The 22,479-nt window shown below is 28.6% G+C and overlaps 1 protein-coding gene across 2 annotated transcripts in view; it reads right to left on the reverse strand.

Moving 5' to 3' along the window:
• The window catches only part of LOC136971283 (serine/threonine-protein phosphatase 2A regulatory subunit B'' subunit beta-like), a 38,084-nt gene extending 15,857 nt beyond the window's left edge, over positions 1 to 22,227 (reverse strand). The window contains exons 1-4 of one of the 2 annotated variants that reach the window (XM_067265743.1): positions 20,927 to 22,227; positions 13,471 to 13,701; positions 12,491 to 12,594; positions 7,070 to 7,172 (exon numbers count right to left, since the gene is read on the reverse strand). In XM_067265743.1, the coding sequence (XP_067121844.1) occupies positions 7,070 to 7,172; positions 12,491 to 12,594; positions 13,471 to 13,701; positions 20,927 to 21,778 (1,290 nt within the window). In that variant the 5' untranslated portion in view covers positions 21,779 to 22,227. Of the gene's footprint in view, positions 1 to 7,069; positions 7,173 to 12,490; positions 12,595 to 13,470; positions 13,702 to 20,041; positions 20,296 to 20,926 lie in introns of those variants that run through there. The other variant, XM_067265744.1, reaches the window with a different exon arrangement.
• Positions 22,228 to 22,479: the final 252 nt, after the last annotated feature.

Here is a 22,479-nt window from a genome sequence, read left to right on the forward strand (position 1 = left end):
CTCTCAAAGATTTTTATGTCCTGGATGACTACAGTTCCAAACATCTTTTTCAGTTATTGTGAAACTAGCAGATGAGCCCAGCATTGCTCGGACAAAAAGTAACAATAGCAAAGATTATTATTATATTATAGTTGATCTTACCCATTTTCACCGAGTACAAGAATTAGGTCCTCCTTTTTCCAAGACTAATGAGAAAATTTTTAGATTTTTGCTTACCACAACGGGATAACAATAATTAAGACTCACTGCAACCACTAACCAGTGCATAGTACCACTAAGTGATGAATACAGTGGTACCTTGGTATTCGAACATAATCCGTTCCAGAAAGAGGTTCGAGTACCAATATGTTTGAACTCCAAATCATTTTTTCCCATTACAAATAATGTAAAATAGATTAATGCGTTCCAATCCCCAGTTGATTCGCTAGTATGTTTTTTATTGTTTCTTTATTCTTTAAAATAGTCGATATCATCGACTTAGCCATAGAATATTTGACAGCAAGATCCGAAACACGCACTCCATTTTCGTGTTTAGCAATGATTTCTTTTTTCAGTTCGATTGTTGTTCTCACTGTTTTCCTTTTCACTTGACCACTTTCACTTTTATTCTTCTTGGGACCCATGTTTAAGGGCTAATAAATCAAAAGAAAAGGATGCTAATTCAAAAAATATAGCACAGCGTAAGTTAATGTGCATGCCAAACAATGACTGTCTCGTAAAGACCAACAACTGCCGTATTATCGGGCTAGCAAATGGCTATAGTAATATTAATAATTTAAGATAATTTGGTACTAGAGTTAGGCGTTAAGCGCCATCTCTTGCTTAATTTAATAATTGGAATTTTAATTAAATAATTTAAATAAATTTAGGCCTAACTGGACTGTCTCGTAACTGACGCCGACGCCACGGCGGCGGCGTCGACTTGGCGGGCTTTCCCGTTCGAGTACCAAAATTTTGTTCGGGAACAGGGGCATTTTTTTTTTCGAAATTTTTGGTCGAGTACCGATTTGTTCGGGCTCCAAAACGTTCGAGTACCGAGGTATGACTGTAATAAATGTTTTTGTAACTCTTGCTGGGTTCTTCAAGTTTACTAAATTTGAAAAATAAGCTGGATCTTCCAGAATCATTCATAAATATAAATTCGAACATAAAATCGAACATAGATGAAGAGTTGAATAAAGCAAACTTATGGGCAGGACAACTTTATATACGATGGAACACTAAATATCGTTGAGAATTTTTAGAAAGGTCTAAAAATATGTTCGATTTCCCACATAAATGCAAAAGGCATCTAAAATAGTACAGTAAAAGCAGAGTTCTTCGAGGTAATCCTTAAACCTCTCTCCCCCTCCGCGAAGAGAAATTTTGAAAAATCCCTTCTTAATGTACTGTACATTCTCATGACATACCCTAACTGTGTACCAAATTTCAACTTTCAACTCCAAACTGTTTGGGCTCTGCACTTATTATAATCATTATCAACCCATCTTAATTATATTATAAGATTGTCTTTAGAGATGAAATATGCCAAAACAATCTACAACTAGTCTACGCACAGAAAAACTATTGGAAACCAGAAAAAATTAATATGACAGCATACTCTAACATAAGTTTGATTCAGTCAACTGCAGGAAAATGTGGTATGAAACTTAAATTCAGAAATATTAATCACCACTGTGTTTACCTGGTTTGATAATGATTGCAGATCATCTAAAACACAAAAGTAATGCTTTAAGACAATTTCAAAAATATAAAAATAAAGAAACTCTTGAGTGCATTGTAAGTTAAAAAAAAATAATTTAATTTATTTAGTAATGCAAATTGTGGAAAAAAAAAACACTCAGCTGAAAAATATCAAAAATTTGTGAGTTTCGGACAATAATAAACAGATACAATAGACAGATCACAGTGCATGATCAAATATCACTGGAAACTTGGAGTGAGTACTTAAAATCAAGTTAATACTTAAAAACCTACTTTGACACATTGCAAGAAAATTTTTATTCTAATTTAGATGACCCCTTTTCCTTCAAAGAATTAAAACAAGTGATCTTAAAACAATTAAACTAGGATCAAACTCCAGGTTCTAAAAAATAATAGTAGTACCCAAACTGTGGCCCCAGGCCAAATCTAGACCATGGCACATATAAATCCATCCTGCAAATCACTGACACAACACTTATAAAATGATAGAAATAGACATACTTTTAGTATATATGGAATATACAAAATATTTGTGGCCTGTCTTGTGCACAATTTCACATGCCAATTGAAAAGTTTGAGTGCAAATAGAATAAAGAATTAATTTATTACAAGACCTATCACAAGAGATTCTGGTGTTATTAGACCTGTTTAATTTTTTTCAAGAATATGCTATTGTTTCCAACTTCATGGAATAACGTAGTATTGAAAATGATATACTGTGGCAGTATGCCATATCTTTTTCTTTGTAAATATTAAGTTTAGTTTTAGTATTCTTTGTTCTTTATTCCTTCTTCATTCTAGAACTTTCCTTCATAACTCTTTCCCTTGAATGGGATGATCAGTTCTGGGAACCACAGTGAACAAAGGTATGAACAAAGCCTTGAGGTGAGAGACAAAAGAAAGGACATTCTTGGCCCAGACTTTGAAGTAAACAGTCGTGGTGTGTGTTGCTCCAGGTGAACTGGAGAATTGACTGGAGAATTGAAAAGAGTTTGGTGAAAGGGTCGTGTTTTATTGTCATCATGATAAAACAGCAGAGAAACTAAGTGCAAGATAAAAACTTTAATGAAGATGACAGCAACTGACCTTCTAAAAAGATAAAAAGACAGGTCAATGTGGCATCCCGTTCAACAAAGTGTGGAGTGAAACAAGTAAAAAACCCAGGTCTTCCTATCTTCACTATAACCTACTTCTTATAACTTCCATTTTCTAATAATTTTCTCTCTATAGTTTTAAGTTAGTACCTAAGGTTAGTTTTATTTTTGGTTTATCAATTATTGTCGTGATCGGTACCTGTGGTTAGTGTCTGCCAAATTATTGTTCAAGCCATATCATTGTATGTTATTGTACATTATCATGAGGTTGGAATCCAAAATTAACACGCTGTATTAACACGCGAAATAAATTACTTGTATAGTTACACTGTTGTATTTTCATTGTAACATATTTCCTTTGTCAGTATATACTAATTTTGTGTGCATTCAACAATACAAAAAGGAGTCAGACTGGACCCGAGTAATTATGGACCAATAGCTGAATAGTTAAATATCTCAGGGAAACTTTTCTCAACACTTCTGGAAATAAGTTAAATGCTTGACTACAAGAACCTGACATCATCATTACAAGTAGATACCAAGGAGCACTTATTTCCCAAAAAAACAACAGCTTATAATGTTTTTATATTAAATGAATGAAACACTGTTAAGAAAACAAAAAAAACCCTACACGTTATTTGCTGACCCGAGAAAGGCCTTTGACAATAGGAATCATTATTTTATGGGACAAATTATGTAAAATGGGAATTTCTAAATCTTTCATAGCTGTTACAAAACTTCTTTAATAACATATTAACAAATTATTACAGATCAAGTTTATGTAAATTAGATGCAGTCAAATAAGGGATTGTCACAAATAGAGCCTCTCAGCCCTTTATACTGTATATAAACAACTTGCTTGAGATACTAGATCTACCGGAATTACATGGATTAGTGTTTAGTTTAGAGCAAGATCTACAATGTTTACTATATGTTGACAATTTATCACTCTTAGCTGATTCCAAAGCCACATTGCAATGTAAAATCAACCTTTTACGGGAAAAAATAAAACTTTTTTTTATTAGGTGTTCAAAAACAGAGGGTTTAGTAATTTAAAACAGCGGAAAACTACAAAAAATCAAACAGAATTTTTATTGATATAACAAATTCAATTTGTTTTTTAGATCAAATATTTGGAAATTTAATTTTCCAGTTCTGGATTCTTTAATTATCATTTGGATTATGTTTTTATGATCATCAAACAAAAAGCAAATCTACTAATTAAACTACAGACAAATATGAAGCTGAACTCTGTAAGAAAAATTTTGAAACTTGATACTATGCTTACAATTAAATTAAATCAGTATAATTTTTAAACAATATAAAATTTACAGTAGATTAATTATTACAGAAAAGAAAGCCTAAATTTAAAATTAAGCATAATTATAATTGAATAAAAATATGGATATTATATTCTATTCTATTTTAGGAAAATTACTTTGTAATTAAGTCTAAAAGCATGAGAAAGATTCAATAGAATAAAAGGACATATTACAAATTTATTGATCAAGTACAGATGTAAAATAAAGTTTTAATTCATTAATCTTATTAATCAGTACTTATTAACATATAGTTTTAATTTTGTCATAAACATTTTATACTGTATTCAACAAAAATTATTTTAAATATTGTTATTAATTTGAATTATTTAATTATTAAAATTGAAATTAATAATAATTTAACCTTAACTTTTTAATATTTTTAAACAAGAAAATTTTCATGTATTATTCTTCAATAGGTACTGATTATTTTAACAACTTTAAACAAATATTTTAAAAGAATTCTTGCTAAAAGCATTGTTTATATATATATTTTTTCTTTTTCAAATGTAAAAGTAAATGCAATATATAAACAAACTAATTCAACAAAAATAAATGTTTGCTTTATAAACATTAACAATTTATTTACAAAATGTAAAGCAAGTTAAATCTATTAACAACATACTAACAAATATAAATAACTGTAATAATATTTAATTTTTTAAAAGTGTGAATATATAAATATAATTAATTAATATTTAAAGAAATTTAAAGAAGATAATAATTCTAAAAATTGGCATCTGTCTGATACAGTGTTCTTATTTGAAGTTTGTTTTTATTTGATTCTTTATTATCTTAAAAATGATTGATATGTTTTGAAACAATAAAGTAAAAAGTTTTTCTAGTAATTAGAATTTTTTCTATACTTTATAGACTATTTTAAAAGTATTTAAATTGATCTGAAATTTAAACAAATCAAATTGAAAATATTTTCATAATAGGAATAGATGATGACAATTTCAATTGTTAAAAATTCTTTAATTTTAAAACAGATTACTCATCACGTTATTCTATTGGAAAATTTAATATGATGTCATCCTTACAAAAACACTTAAAACTTAAACAAAAATAACAGCTATTTTTAGAGTGAAAAATCTATACATTTTAGTTCTATATATATTTGATTTGTTCCTTGTCACAGTTACTTTTTCATATGTAAAAATGCATTATAAAAGAATTTAATCATAAAAAATAATAATAAATTTGAATAGAATATCAAATTTTGAGCATATAAGATTAAATTTATATTTAATATAATTGAATTTTCTTTAGTAACTCTGACAATCAATATTTTAATTAAAAACCAATCTTTTGAAAAAAAATTACATTTTGTAATCAAAATGAAAATAAATATGTTTTAAATTTGAAAATTTTTTATATCTTTGTTTGAAGGTCATTTTCTTTGAAAGGTTGTCTTAAATTCTGAAAACATTTCAAGAAAATTGTAAATTCAATAATTGTTAAATTAACATGCAAAATATTGTTTATTGGATGAAAGAAGAAATAAACATTAATTTCCTAAGTTCATCAGCAGATGATAAAGCACGAAAGACATTCAAGATCCTTTTATTTAATTACTTTTGCATTTTGCACAAGTTTTTTTCTTTTTGGAAATTTCATTCTCCAATGAGATTGACTAGAGATCCAAAAATACTATGAAATTAATATTAATTTCTTATTTGACTCCAATAAAGCAGTGTTTTATAATCTGTTTGAAACTGAGAATATTAGTGTTCAGTTTTTACAATTTTATGACTAATTTTAATCTAATATGAGGAAAACACTAATCACAGAAAACATTAGGGACTTAAAAAAATTTTTCAGAAATAAAATTTTAGCATTTTTTTGCCAAAATTTCCATAGAGCACCTTCTAGATTAAAAATATAAATGTCTGCACGACTTATTTAATAGTATTTTCATGGAATGGAAAGTATTTCTATACGGTATTAAAACATATTTGAAAATTCCTAGTTACTATGATTGTAGCAGTTACTGAAATTGTTAATGAAATATTACCAGTATATATGTGGTGAATAATATTCTAACTGAAATATTGATAGTCTTCCATTAGGATATGTAAAATTTTCAGTTTTAAAGATTTCAAATTAAATAATAATAAAACTGTATAAATTTATAAAGCTTTTTGCAATGTTAACAATAAATTTTAAATATTAATTTTATAAAATTTAATATCAGTAAACTATTTTACTTGTTCAGTCTGTGTCTATATATGTTTCGATTCATTAAAAAAAAATCCAAAATTTTTATAACATGATTGAAAATTTTGAATTTTTTTTAATGAAAAGGAAAATATTTATTATAATCTAAAATTAATTAATAATATTCTTAGTTTTTTAAATTTTAAGAGTAAACAATTTAAAATATTGAAATTCATATTTTATTATAATATCAATTATATATAAACAATCTCAAGAACCTAATGTATTAATAATCATCCAACCATCAGCCAAATTAATTTTAATGTGTCTGGAAGGGAAGAGACGCTTGGAAGTCCGGGTGGTGTAACTGGTCAGTTCACCATACATGTGGAGGATGCAGATTTGACTCCCGCTCTGGGTCAATTCTTTTCTTTCAGACTATCCTAAATTACATTAATAGTTACTACTTTCAGTAAAAGATGATGCCTAATGTCTACCTCTAATTTCTAAATTATTAACTGTAGCATAATATTGCCTGATGAATTTGGCTGATGGTTGGAATATTATTAATATCAATTATCAACAAGGAAAACATAGTTAATATTAATTAAAAATATTACAGTTTAGGTTCTTAAAATAATAAAAAAGTTTAACTCATATTAAAATTTACTTACTTTAATCTTATAAATACATATTCTAAACATTTAACCTCTTAATTAAATAATTAATTCATTAAAATATATACATATGAATATACTATTCACAAACTCTTTAAAATATTAAGTCAATAACCTGCATCATAGGAATAAAATCTTCAGGCAGAAGATAATTTCTTGAACCACAAGAGAGAATACAGATGAACTGAGATGGCTCATCATAACAAATATTAATTATTCTTGAAATAGAAAAAAAAAGTTATTTTATTAATAAACTGCAAATAATTAATTTTAACATACAATGATTTTCCTATTCTTATTTTAAAATTTAGTTTCATTTGCATTAGAAATTTGAGTTTTAATAATACATACACAATTAAAATTTAATAAACCAATATTATATATATACAGGGATATGCAAAAATAAGTATTTATTTTTTATTACGGAAAAAATATGCATATGATTACAATGTTATGATTATTAAATAACTTTATTAAGTATGACACACGAATTATAATTAAGTACACTCTAAAGTGTTCAAATTTCCAGCTTTCAGTATTCAAACATTCCTGTAGTGTAATTTCTACACTCAAGCACACTTCACCACAAAATTCTTTATTGTCATCAGTTTTTTTTGACATGCTTCTCTTGTGAACTGAATCATACCATCAACAATGCATAGTTTTTGTGAAAATATTTTATTTTTGATAAGACCTCAAAATGGCAAGTCAAATGGGTGAGGTCTGGTGTTCATGGTGCCCTCTTCAACCTATCATAAATAAGGAATGCAAAATAATAAAGAATTCTTTGTTTCACAGATTCAAAACTGTACACCAACTTTTGCACCCATCTGTACATATATAATATTAATATTTATAATGTGATGAATAAGTTCCAAAATAATGGGGAAAATGGACTAAACTCACAATGGAGATGTATTTTTTTTTTACAGTTATTATTGAAACATAGAATTCTTAATCTCCCTCTAGCTAAACTTTAATAGAAACTGCCATCAAAATTAATTTACATAATAGTAAAAATTACAAGAATATTTTACAGATTTTTACTATTTTATAAGTGAATTATGATGATAGTTCTAATAGAAATTTAACTAGAGGAAAAACTCAAATTTTTTGATTCCATTAATAAAATATAAATCATATGAATTTAGTACTTTTTCCCATCATTCTAGAACTATTATATCAAATTTTAAACATATTTTTTACAAAATGGTTTATTAAATCCGTGTAATCAAGGATATGACAAAATCAATTTCACGATTTCTTATTATTTCATAATTTTTACTATTAATCAATGTATTATTTTCAAATTACAGTAAATAACCACAACAAACAAAATTTTTATATAAACTATGAATTAATATAAACATAAATCTAGTTTCTCTCTGGTTACAAATTTTATTTAGATATTAAATAGAATATGTAACTATTGATAGTTGTTTTAGTATATAGGATTAATGAAAATTCTTCAAATTTCTCAAATAAATTTAGAAAACAGATAATATTGCAAAAATAATATTTCAAAAGAATATTTTTATGAAATATTTGTTCATTTATTGCTAAATTTCTTATGAAAAAAAATTACTGTAAGAAGATCTGACAAATTTTTTTGCTCAGTTTAACAAAGTAAATTTATTTTAAATGATTAATATTTTATTTAATCATACAAATATTGATTGAAAATTATTCATTAAAATTACAAAATCATAAAAATTGTATTTCACGTATACAATAGAGCATTGATTAGCCAAAATAATCAGAAATAAGAAAAAAAAATGTTATTAAAAGAAATCTTTATGAACATTTATATATCATCAAAATCAATGAAAATAATAGAATAAATCTAAATACTGGCATAGTCATCAGTGAGATCTGGCAACCTGGATTACTTCAAAATTCTTAATTTTGAATTAATGGTTGCCAGATCTTCAATTTAAGTTACCTTCCTTCCCCTTCTCCCTCCTTTATTATCCACTGGACTACTTGACATTCTGTACTTGCCATACATTCTATGAATGTTACATGTGCTGTGAGACATAAAACTGTGGGGTGGATAGGGCCAGCTAAGAGGTGTAAACCTTTTAGTTGGTTTTGTTCACTTTACAGTTTGGATCTACAGTAGAGTGTCGATAAGTGGAACGTCGGTAAGTGAAATGGCCGGAAAGTGGAACGATTTTCAGTCGGACTGTGTCGTGCTGAATCAAATGTTTTTGATACTAAATTTACTTCTAAAGTATAATTTTCATGTTTTTATATTCTTTAATATATTTATTTTGTTTGTACAAAATGCAGAAATAATTTTTAGCGATACGATAGCCTCGATGATTATTATAAAAATTTTCGTTAGGCTTAAAATCGACGAAAATTCAACACGAAGCGACACGCAATGGAGAAAAATTCAACAGGAAGCGATACGCAACGGAGAAAAATTTGAACATCGGACAGGTTAATGTATTTTTTCGTACAAAGTCGGAAACTGGAACAAATCATTAACTGGAAGGACCCCAGTCCCCAATTGGTTCCACTTATCGACGCTCTACTGTATTTGTAATATTTCTACAATTTTTTGCAAGCTTTATTTTTTAACCTTACACAGGTACCCCTTTTATCTCATTTTAACAGCAGTTATTTTAAATTTAAATTAATTTTTATTCTTAATTTATTTTAGTTTCACTTGTTTTACATTCTTTCTTGTTTTGGTTTTAAATCTACACCATTCATTCAGAAGTCACAAGTAAATATTGTTTCAGGTAACTTTAATTTTTCGCTGGGTTTTGAACATGTGTAATATAAATAAACATTAAGTTTAATGTAATTTATTACACAGAATTTATAATTGTACAAAAAAGGACTGAAGAAGGTCAAATAGCCTGAAATACATATCCAGTCCTTTGTACAAAAATAATATGTGATACAAATAAAGTCTATTCTCTTCATCATGTGTATTCCTGTATGATAAGTTGAAAATAACAATTTGTGCTTTTTCTCCAATGATAATATTTTTATTTTATTTAAGGTATTTAATTTTACTGAAATTCTAGTATAATAGTAAAAATAGGTTAAGACAGAAATTTAATACAAATAATGATAAATAATGAAAAAATTTGTCTAATTTATTAAAAACAAACATTCCTCTTTCATTGCAATCTACACTGTACTGATAAAACTTTGAATTCAAGTAAAAAATACATAGTTGTGAAATTAATATTATATAAAGTCCAATATTCATGTAAAAATTGATTTATTTAAAAAAAGTTAATAAAGCACTTATTTTGCTTTGCTTTTACATAATTTTTTTTCCTTTTAACTCTGATAAATCTCTAGCTTGCTTGGATTATTACAAGTCTCAAAAAATCTGCTTCATATTGCATTTATAACCATGTCTGCAATGCTTCTTATGCATCAAATGCTTCCCAGTGTCTTTGCACAGTAAAGCATTTGATTCATTAAAATCCTGTGTGACTCATTAATCATGTTCTTCTCTTTGTACTGTAATAAATAAAACTTAACTCCAATGGCAATGAAGAGATAACTCAATAGCAGAATTACAGAAAATTGCCAACAATTGTTACTATGCAATAACTTCATAATTTCTGGAATTAGTGATCTTCTGTTAATTGATTTTTCAAATAACTGATTTTAGGATAATCAATGCTTTTCTGTCTATATAATTACAAGAAAATTCTTAAAAAATATTTTAAAATTATATTAATAAGCCTTTAAATACAACAAGAAAAATTTATATAGGATCTAATTAAAATTTTTTGCTTTTAAAATGCTTAGCTTCAGGTTACATTAACAAAACATAAAAATTTAAGTTTAAATTTTTAAATGCATTTAAATGGTTACATGCTAATGTAAACTGAAAATAGTTTTTGGAAAGCTGAAAATATTAGTTAAATAAATTTTTCTTGTCCAATTTCAAAGTTTTTAATATTTATTACAATGTTCTTGGCATAACATAAGCATTAATATAAATAATAACAGTAATTATTATCTAATAACACTAATTTTACTTCGCTAATAATAAACTGTTAATAGTACCAACCAAATTTTTGAAACTGCTAAAGACAAACTGAATAAATAGAGAGAAGAAATATAACTAGCTTCAATCCAGCAATTAATTATAATTAACTAATAAATATTTTCTGTTGCATTTATTGGTCATCTTTAGAAAGATGATAGAATATCTACACCAGAGAACAGTAAAGTTCCACGTATCTAAAAGCCTTTTACCGGTGCACATATTTTCACACTAAACAAAGTAATTACAAATGATCCCCTTTAGTGTGTGAAGATATGCGCACCGGTAACAGGGTTTTAGATATGTGGTCACTTTTAGATTTAAAATATCCCATATTCTAAATTTAAAGCACAAATTATCATTTAATTAAAAAGTAGAATTTCATGTATAAATTTGCTTTTTGTAACTGCTCATATTCTCCCTGTTACATATTGGAAGTTAAAAATGGATAATAAATGTGACCAAAAACAATGTTTGTTATTTGATAATTAATTGCTGCATTACAGGTTGTTTGATCTAATAAAATTTCTTAGATTGTAGTCTTTTCTATAGAAATTTCACTAAACTTACTGGATTTTATTCAGATCTTTTTGTTTTACCTATTTTTGTATTACAAATTTTATGTAATTATAAATATTCATTTACAAAGAACTGACATTAAAGAGAAATTTAGTGTAACAGCAACCAGATTTAACAGATGTAATTAAAAGACATTATATATCTTAAAGCCTAAAAAGGAAGGCCTGTCGCCATATGTGTATGTTTTTAGTCTGGAGCGCAAAATTAGAATGGTGAGTCCTTCTTTGGCAGACTTGATCTTCAAGAGAAATTTAGTGTAACAGCAACCAGATTTAACAGATGTAATTAAAAGACATTATATATCCAAAATAACCCATTATTTATTATGACTTCTCAATTTAGTGAATATAAACAGAAAATTTACTGTTTTCTTGAAAGAATAAAGTTTTAATAATTTTTCTCTCAAATTTCAAATCATTTTAAGATGACTATTTATATAGTTATGATAAATAAAATTGCAAATATAAACAAATAGTTAATTGAAGTCAGTAAAAAATATTATTATTAATCTATAATCTGCTATTTTTAATATACACTTAGATACATAAGGTGTCAAGATTTTACTATTTTAATTAAGCTTCTACCTGCCAAATATTAAAAAAAAATATGTCAATTTTTTGGAAATTTCCCAGAATTATTTAAAAATAAAAATTTTTTACATAAAATTTAGGTTACGTATATGTATTTTCAAAATTATTAATTAAATAAAATATAAAGACTGGGACCTAAATATTCTTTCAAACATCTACAGAAAAGACTTCAATAACTAAGGAATAATCAAAATCCCAAAACTGAATTAAAATCATGTACAGGTATAATTAATTTAGCTATTTAATATTTATGATATAAATTATTTAGATTTGCGAATTTAACATAAAATTTGTACTGTTTACCAATTTTGTTTTTGAAATTAATTCAGACTGTAAAACTTACCTCTTCCAAGAATCAAGGAAAGTATCACAGCAAACAAATCCAGTTTTTTCTCCACCAGCTGCAAGAAATAATGGAATCTTCCAGTAAAGAGGAAGACCACAAGCCTAAAAATACAAGTTTTTCAATTATTATATTTTAACACAAATACATAAATAGTGTAGATCAAATATTAAACTCATTAATTTTAAATTAATAAAATAAAGTTGATTTAATTTGTTTAAAATTTCGCTTCATGGTATTTAGATTTAAACTGATATTTTTAAAAAAATAATATTTCAAATTTTTATATTAATTCAATTTAAATATATTGGTAGTTTAAAATCAGAGGAGTAACTATAAACTCTACATGCACAACAGCAATAAATAAAGAAAAACCTTTAAAAATTAACATTTTAGACCATCTTAAAATGATTGTCTACATGTCCAGAACTTGAAGAGGATTATTTAAGACAAAAATGTTCATTCATTAAAAAATTTTGTTGTATTTAAAGATTTTTCTTTCGAATTGTATTTATTTAGTTGAAGTGATTCCATGTTCTAGAATTCCTGCTTTGAATTTGTTCTAGAAAACAATGATGGCCAATGATAATGACTGAAAGGTTTTTCTTAAAAATCTTCGTAGATTTTAAAGATTTTTCTTTTTGTTTATAGCTATTGGTAATTTAAAAATAAGTAATATAAAAATTAAATGTATCAGATTAAATATTAAATTATTTTTCTTTTTAAGGAATCAGTATTGTTTATTAATTAATAAGCAAAAATATTTTTAAAAAATGTGTTATTACTTTAAAAAAATTATTTCTGTACACATTTTATATTGTATTTTAATGGGATTTTAATTTTTATTATAATATTTTCATGCTATAAAAAGTTTATCTAATTATATCATTAGATAAGAAACTCGCAGATAATTTTATTATATATATATATATATGTTTTAATGCTTTTTTACTTTCATATATACTCTAAACACATTTTACCTTTGCAATTATCCCGAACTGTTCCCGGAGAACTTTACGTTCAGGGAAATTAAGGAAAGTGGCCGTTATCTTTCTCAGCTGCTCGTCAATTGCATATGTTGATTTTGGATGACCATGAGGAAAGTAAAATCTTGGAATATTGATAGAACAAGATGTAATGTCTGGTGGAAGTTGATACAAGCTGGAGAGATGAAGCTGAACATTTTCTTTATCTTTATAGTTATATAAAGACTGAAAAATTTATTATAATAATTATTTTTTTAGCAGATTTTATTAAAATTACAAAAGAAATTATCAATTATTTCATGTGAAAACTTTTAACAAGTCTACTTTAAATAAATATGTAGTATTTTGCATCTAGATAATAATGAGAAGATTTATATTAATAATTAATCATGTAAGCCTTCAAGGGAGGCATTCACTAATGAGAAAAGCAAAATAAAGTATTTTGTTAGCATATGGCATTTAAAATCTTTTAAAATGATAATTTAATTTGTTTTGGTACCAAAACAATTATATGTTATTTAGTATTTTTATAAAATAAATCTAAATTATATATATATTTTTAAATTAAACATCTTTGTTGAATAAAATAAGATAATTTTAAGTCCAGAAGGTTAAGTTAAATAAACAAGATTCAACCTTGATCGTAATTTATTCATCAGATTATACTTTAAAATATTTTAAAGATATTAAATCAATTTTAAATAGATGAAAAACTTTAAGTCAAAAAAATTATACATTTGTTACAGATATTTTTAAACCTGAAATTGTAGAATTTACTACTAAGAAAACTATCCTCTTAACCCATTCAGTGTATAATTCATATTGTGTTATTTAAGCTTGAACTGTAATAGAATAACAGCAATCTATTATAAAAGATTCAAATTTTATGATAAATAATTCAATGTTTAATTCTTAAAGCGTTCTTCATATAAGGAAGTGACAAAATATTGTTTGATTAAGGCAAATGAATCTTTGGCTATCCACTGCCATGAAATAAAGCAATCGTCTGCTTTATAATAATATTTGAAGAACTTTCATCAATAGATTTTTATGATACATAAACTGTTTCTGATTCATTTACAATTTGCTTTATGATATTTAATAATTTGCAATTCAAATTAGATATAACGACCTTCAATCTAGCAGAAAATTACAACAACTACATTAAAGATTATTTGTTCTTCAGTTTGAACCTTATAATGGCCAATTAAGATGATCAAAGGTACCAGTTCATTGCAAATTATGGCTAGACTAAAGGTTATCGTCTTCAATTAAGTCATCCAATTTAAATATTTCTGAATTCAAATTAAATTATACAATAATTTAATAATTTAGGATTAAGAAATAAAAAAATTATTAATGACTTTCACATTTAACAATTTTCACAAAATAAAAATTATTATAATTTATTTTCTCTTTTATAATAAACTGCATTTCGGTTACATAAATTTAATTCTATTTTAGATCAAGCGACAAAGATTAAACAGAAATTTAGATTTGTTTTTAACTTTTTAAACATAAATATGTCTTCTCTGTAAATTATTATGGAAGAAAACTAGATTATGACTGTAAGAATTATTTAATCTTCTATTATATTATCTTTAATTTATTTAGAGTATTCCATTGCATTTATAAGTGTTCTTAGCCAAAAACATTATCTGAAGATAAGATCTAATGGACTTTGAAAACATTAATCAGTTAAGTACTCTTTGATTTCTTACAAATTAAATAACTGATAACAGATTCTGAATAACTTGACTAATTTATAATTAAACTTTTGATATAGTGACTGCACGATATAGTAAACAATATAATTGGTCCTTGCCATTCTTTATATACACAGTAAACTCTTGATATAATGAATGATTTAATTCAGTCTTTTGACAATTCACTACATCAGGATTCCACTGCATAATGAACAAGTAGCTTGTGCTGCATTTCTACTACAAACAGTAGTTTTTAATTAATTATAAATTACTGTGCACTCTTGCTAATCTGAATTAATTATTGCATAGGATCATTTGGATTAGTAGGGGTTATATAACAAGGACTACAAAAAAAATTTGGCATATTTTTAGAAATTAATCCGTAATTTCTTTCTATTTTGGCTAGAATATCTAGCAAAAATAAAATAAAAATATTAGTTTGAATCTGAGATATTAATAATATACTGTAATTTAAAATATTTGAATAAGATTCATTTATAGAGGAAATCATATTTGTTACTTTAAAATCAACTCTCTCAAAGAAATGCATTCCAAAATTTTATTTTTAACTGTTAAAATCATCTCTCTTCAGATATTTTTAATGGTAATGATCAAGGAAAAAGTATGCGACAAAAATTCACTTCCAAAAAATGCTTCATGAATGATTAATAAGAAAGTTATGAATACTTTTATAAATATTTTATTCAATCCTTTGATCTAGTTTAAATTGCCAAATATAACACAAAGAAAACCATATAACTTTCAAATCCCAATATTGAGGTCATCTTAATTAGAGCTATTCAAAAACCACAATTAATTTGATTCTATTCTTGAATCTTCCGATTATAATTGTACATATTGAATTCTCTTCTTAGAAAGATGTTAAAAAAAAAACCTTTACTTTTAGATTAATTTAATTAATAATAATTATGATGTAAATGAGCTGAAAACTTAATAAACAGCAACAAAATATAAATCCTTATATAAACTGGATGTGTAACAAAGAAAAATTATTTTTAAAAATGAATAAACAAGATAAGTTGACAAATCTGAAAATGTAGATCTTATCACACCAAAAATTAATTATTTCATAAACAAACGGTCAAATGTATTTAGTAATTCAACTAGTTATGCATTTGACATAAATTGGATAACCAGGATAGGAGCCAAATTCATGTCAAAAATAAAATGAAATAGAATTTAATTGATTAAATTAAAATTTTTATTTTTTCTTAGACTTTTTTCCTTAAGTAAAATGAACATGTGGTTTATGTTTTAAGACTTGCACTTTAAATACTATGCACTTATTAAGAGTAATAAAATTTAGTCAAAAATTCATTAAGAAATTATCTTTTAACTCTCTCCACTCAGCAGGCGCTGAGAAGACAATGAAGTTTATATATAAATATAAGAAAATATTTTTTTATTTGTCTGATAATGTGCGTTACAAATCATCATTGCCAGTTTAAATTTTATTATATTATTTACTTTTTAGAAATGTTTTCGCAACTTATCGATTTTTTAAAAGATTTGAAATAAAAATTTGAATATATAAATCATCATAATAATTGGGAAAAAAAAAAAAATCACTATCAAATTATCCTTGGAATTTCATTACATTTCTGTTTGTTTCCTAAATTACAACATTAGGAAACTTTTTAAAATTTATGAGGAAACTTTTTGCATGCAACATATTAAAACATGACCTACTAATCATCAAAACATTGATTAAAAAAAGAAGCAAGCTATCTTTAGGAATAATTATTGACAGAATATTTTTTCGGGTGACTTACAGTACAGTTGAATGACTCCTACTTTTCACTACTTTACGATTCCACACTACTTTATTTCCTTCATGTTCGAGATAGCATTGGTAGATGCATACAAGAGCTAAGTGCAAAACAGTTACTTTTATTACTAAATTTTAAACAAATAAAAACAATAAAATATTTATTGCTTTTCATTTCCGAACAAAAACGCTCTCATTTCTTGTCTAATTTCTTAAATTTTCATACACTATCACCAATTCACTTTGTCCATTTTCTCTAAAATAACAAAATATTACTTCTAATGTTTCTTATTCAGCAGTTTCTTTTATGATTTTATTTATAGAATGTCGTTATGAATTATCATAAATTATAAATAATTAATTTTAAAAAATTACTTTGTTCTTTCTGATTTAAAAGTTTGTTTAAAATAATATATAAAAATAATAGATATAAAATATATTCATTAAAATGTTTATGATTTTATTGTAAATCTAGTTAATTTAGTTTCCTGTCTAATAGATATTAGCACAAGACGTAACTTAGATGCAAGATACAAGTAGTCTTTGACTTTTGGACAACTTGCTCTTTTGTCTATAAATATTTTCATATTCCAAACTCACTTTTCATAACTGAATTTTAACTTTTGTATATTTTCAGTCAAGAAACAAAAATTTCAATTTAACCTGCAGTGGCAACTTTCTGCCAGTTTTCTGTTCAGTAACATCAAATTGTTTATACAGAAAATAGATAAAATTAATTTTTACATTTAAATTATACTCAAACTGTATATTAATGTTTTACATATTGTAACATATTCACAATAAAAAATTAAAAACATCTTTCTTATCTTAATTTAGTAAGAGATTTTTATAATTTTTGTTTTAACCCTCTGGGAATAAAACTCCCTTTATGATGTCAACTCTACTGTTAGGAACCGAATGTCTTTCTTATGTCCGAAAGTCAGGGACGTATAAGCATTCATGACCTCCTAAATGACATAAAATATTTAACTTCTTAACACACCGGAATGAATATAAAATCAACTTTACTTAAACCAAATAACCGTGATTTAATATGAATAGCTTGCAATGGATTTATGTAAAAGCCTGAAGAGCCCAGAAGGGGCATCGAAAACATTCGCAATAGTAGAACTATTTTGCTCCGGTTATTTGGTTTAAGTAAAGTTGATTTAGTGACATAAAATGTTAACAAATTAATTTTTTATTAAAGTTTATGATTATTATATATATGTTCTTGTGTAAACAAATAGTTTTTACTCTATTGAAAAATTAATTTAGCTAGACTTCATATTTCTTTTGTATTATTCTAGATAAATATAAAAGTTCTAGTTAGCAGCAATTCTCATATACTCAAAGTCTCAAGATTCCATAGGTAATAATCTATATAATCCCTGCATTACTCAGTCAGTAGCAGATCCAGAAGTTCCCAAAGGGGACTGTCAAAAATTTTAAATATTTGCATACTTAGTCAAGTATGGTACCTTTCATTATTGCACAACAATTGCATTGTGGATGGTCCAACAAATCATATTTGCCATTGTAAATGTTTTTAAAAACAACATTTAGAAGTTTCGACAAATAAATTTTAAAATTTTGTGTAGACAGGGAGGGCTTGAGTCCTGTAGTCTTCTCATTCCTACTATATTTAGTGCTGCACAAACATATCTAAGTCCGTTCATCTCTAAGCTCACTGCATGCTCTACCATACTAGTCCAGACAGTTTCTTGGCACTAAACAGTTTAGTAGGAAGTAGCTACTAACCACTTGACAAAATTACTAAGCCTTAACAAGCAGAGACAGGCTCTAAATGCCTGAAAATTAGAACAGCCCCATGGCACCAGGAGAGTGTTTTTCAATCATTTTCACATTGCAGACTGGTAAAATTATGGATAATTTTACGTGGACCAAGTAATTACATGTGACTACAAATTACATTTATTTATTACACTTACATATGCTTACCTAGAATACCATTTAAATGACACCCATAATCATCTGTACAGCCTTCAGTACAGTCAAATGTATTTCGGCAGACCAGTACCCGTCCACAAATCAGCAGTCAAAAAACACCGCTCCAGATTTGAGCCCGAGCAGTCCTGGAAACTTTCACAAACCGGGAAACCGTGCCAGTTTTACTGATGGACAGTCAAAAAACACCACTCCGGAGACCCGGATTCGAGCCTCACTGCTCCTGGAAGTTTTTGCAGACCAGGGGACAGTCTTCCCAGTATGGTTCCTCATCATCCACCCATTAAAGATTTGGGAAAATTCCCACCTGCACCCACAATACAGAAAGAGTCGACGTCGACCATCATAACCCTTCTTTCTCCTTTCTCAATAAATTTGCCGAGAATAAATTTTAAGCTAGAACAAGACTCTTAATTAGAGAAAAATAATAATAAAATCCACAAATTACACACTGACCATGAGAATATGTTACATTGGAAATTTCCAAAGAGGATGCCACCACCCCTGGGAAGCAGCAAGTAAATCCGGGGGGCAATAGGGCAGAACGGCAACCATGGGCAAGGGCCGGGCTCACCTACAACCTCCCCGTTTCCCCCTCTAAAATGGGTAAGAAGAAACGTCGCATTTTAACAGTTTCTGGACGATGTTGACCATCAAACGTATGGTAGAGCCGTGGCGTACAAGGTCGGTAGAAAAGCTCCACCGAGAATACTTCCAAACCTTTCTCGCACAAGGGAAAAAGGGCGGGCGGCTCTGGGTGTAAGTCTACGTACCCGAGGGAGCAGCAACTCAAAAAACTTTGGGAACCGCCAAGTCACAAAATAAACCTAAACGGCTTACTCAGAGAATTTGATCGGGTTGGCCATTAAAAACAATTTGAAGTGTGGACCGTATATAGTAACATAAGCCGTACAACTACGCAATAATCGCGCTTCGGGTATAGGAATTTGCACGGGTTTCCCGTATCGAGTCTCGGAATTCGGCAACCCGTGCCAAAAGGCTGCATAGGAGCGTATCCATGTCCTCCCGAATGCCAGAAAGCACTTATGAATGGAGGTTAACATTATATAATAAAGTCGTCTGTTCGTCGTAACACACTCACCTCGCTTCGTATCTGTCCGACGAGTGCCGATAACCTAACGCAAACGGTCAATGGCCAAAGTAATACCGAAGTAAACTGAAAGCAGACGGTAGCTATCAAAATAACCATCCGACAAACAACTGTCATCACACGGATTAAAAGAAATCATTCCATAAACTCCATATTCCGCCAGACGATAATCCCGGCGTATCTAGGATGGTTACCATAGCAACCCAAACATGGTCTCCGCAGTATTGTGGGAAAAACCACTACCGGCCGAATGCGTCATCGACCTTATTACTTTTTTCCCCCTCTCTTAAAAATCGATTACTTTTTTTATATATAATAATAATTGTCTTTAGTATAAAAGTAATAATAATAATAATAAGTAATCTATTATCTCCTGCACCACCGACGAGAAATAATAATATTGATATTAAATGACGTAATGTAAAATGTACAGTACTCCGTATAAATTGTTTTATTATTAACTTTCGGAGTGGTAGAAGTATTAATAAAACGTTATTTTAGTAAATTTAGGACACCGTTTTTCCTTTAATCCCAATAATCAACGATGGTGAACGGCGTTTTTCTATTTTAATACTCTTCGTTTCGATAATCTGAATATTAAAAATGTAGTGTGACGTAATCTCGATGTCACGGGAATTTAAATATTTTGAATTTGACCACGTGGTTAAGGAGTGATGGGATAATTACGACGCTACTCACCTATGATTTATGCCGCGTTTATTAGCGGGTTTTTCATTAGTAATTGCACGTTCTGGCGCTAAATCGGGGTATGGTTGGAATGGAAAAAGTGGTTGTGACGTCACGCAAATTTAAATACTGTATTCGAATTTAACCACGTGACTTAGAGTGTAATACGGTAATTACGACACTACTCACCTGTGATTTATGTTGTTCTTGTTTATTAGCGAGAAGGGCGGGCTTAATCTTAGTAGCTGTACGTTCGAGCGCTAAATCGGGGCATCGTTCAAATTGTAGGACACGTTCGGCGACCGATCCTTTGCTTACTAAATTGTGACCGTGACGTTCTACTGGCGATCTTTCTCTTATGTGTTGCTTCTGAACAGATGTTAATTTGGGGTGAGGAATTGTCGTGACGTTCGACTTGCGCGTGTCACACGAGTTAGACTTTTCCAGTCCTTGAAACTTGGAGGACGTTGTCCTTTCTGGCACTTGGGGTACAATTTTTCTGTAAAGATCTCCATTGGGTGCCGTCGGATTTTGATGGTTCCTGTCGATTTTATCCTCTTTGGAAGACACCCGAACCTTGCTCGGTTTATAATCGATGCAATTCGAGTTCCACGTAACGCTATTTAAGGGTGTGGATCTGTCAGATTTGATGTGATTGTCGTTCAAATATTCTTTATCCCTCGTTACGGCGTGTTGCTTGGGTGTTGTTTTTTGAGTCTCCTTCCTGATTCTGTCCGTCTGTACGAAATTACTAACCACATCCCTCAACTGATCTTCGATTTCGCTGACTAACACGTCCCATGGGTCGTTAGGACGCGTGACAGCCGGAGGGAGCGAGAAAGGAGGAAGTTTCAACAAAGGTGAACAAAGTCCGTAATGTACTGCGTGACATTCCGAACTGGATAGCTTCGATGGATCCGGACAACAGGGCTCGTGCTCCAACGCATGCACGGATCTACTACGCGATAGGTCAACCAGGGCACAGTTATACCACGTGACGCGAGATACCAACACTGTACATCCAGCACCGTCCTGATACATCGTTACATCTTACGGCGAGTGATTTCTTACAAAATGCGTCGTATCACCATTGATCCTGTAGGGTAACTAAGGGAATGCCCCGACCTCCGTATATGGTAACATCACTGGTTAACTTGTTGGCTTAACTCCAGGTTTAATTTTACATCTGGCTCACACGGGGACACACAGCTCGCTAAAACGACAATCTCTCTCCCTCTCCCGCGTCTTGTCTGTAGGCCTGACCTCCAGGGAGGGCGGAGTTGCAGTCACTCCCTCCCACACAAACGGTCACATACAGGCAATCAACAACCATGTGAGGGGCTAATTGTCAAGCTGGTGAGAACCGCTCCATTCAGTCGAGTAGTGTTGCTATGTACTTTTAGCCATTACGGGGTGTGTATACGCCTCGTTATCGACGCTCTAATGTATTGTTAACGTTCACTAACTGCTCGTGTAATTTCGTACTTAACAAAAGATTTCATTTCGTCTACTTCCGGTGCCATTTTTATATTCTAATAAATCGAATATAAGACTTTAAATACATTAGTGGGTGGTCCGACTACGTCCTTGAGATCCTGTTTTCTGTGACGTTTCATTTTTTGATATTTACTATCAGATACTGGATTTTATTCGCGGTTTTTTTTTCCTCCTCTCAAATATATTTTCGCCAGCCAACCAATGATGAACTATTTGGCAACAGACATTCTTCTATACACCCCTCT

The sequence above is a fragment of the Centruroides vittatus genome, unplaced genomic scaffold, assembly GCF_030686945.1.
Source record: "Centruroides vittatus isolate TY-2023 unplaced genomic scaffold, ASM3068694v2 contig_2433, whole genome shotgun sequence".
Lineage (NCBI taxonomy): Eukaryota > Metazoa > Arthropoda > Arachnida > Scorpiones > Buthidae > Centruroides > Centruroides vittatus.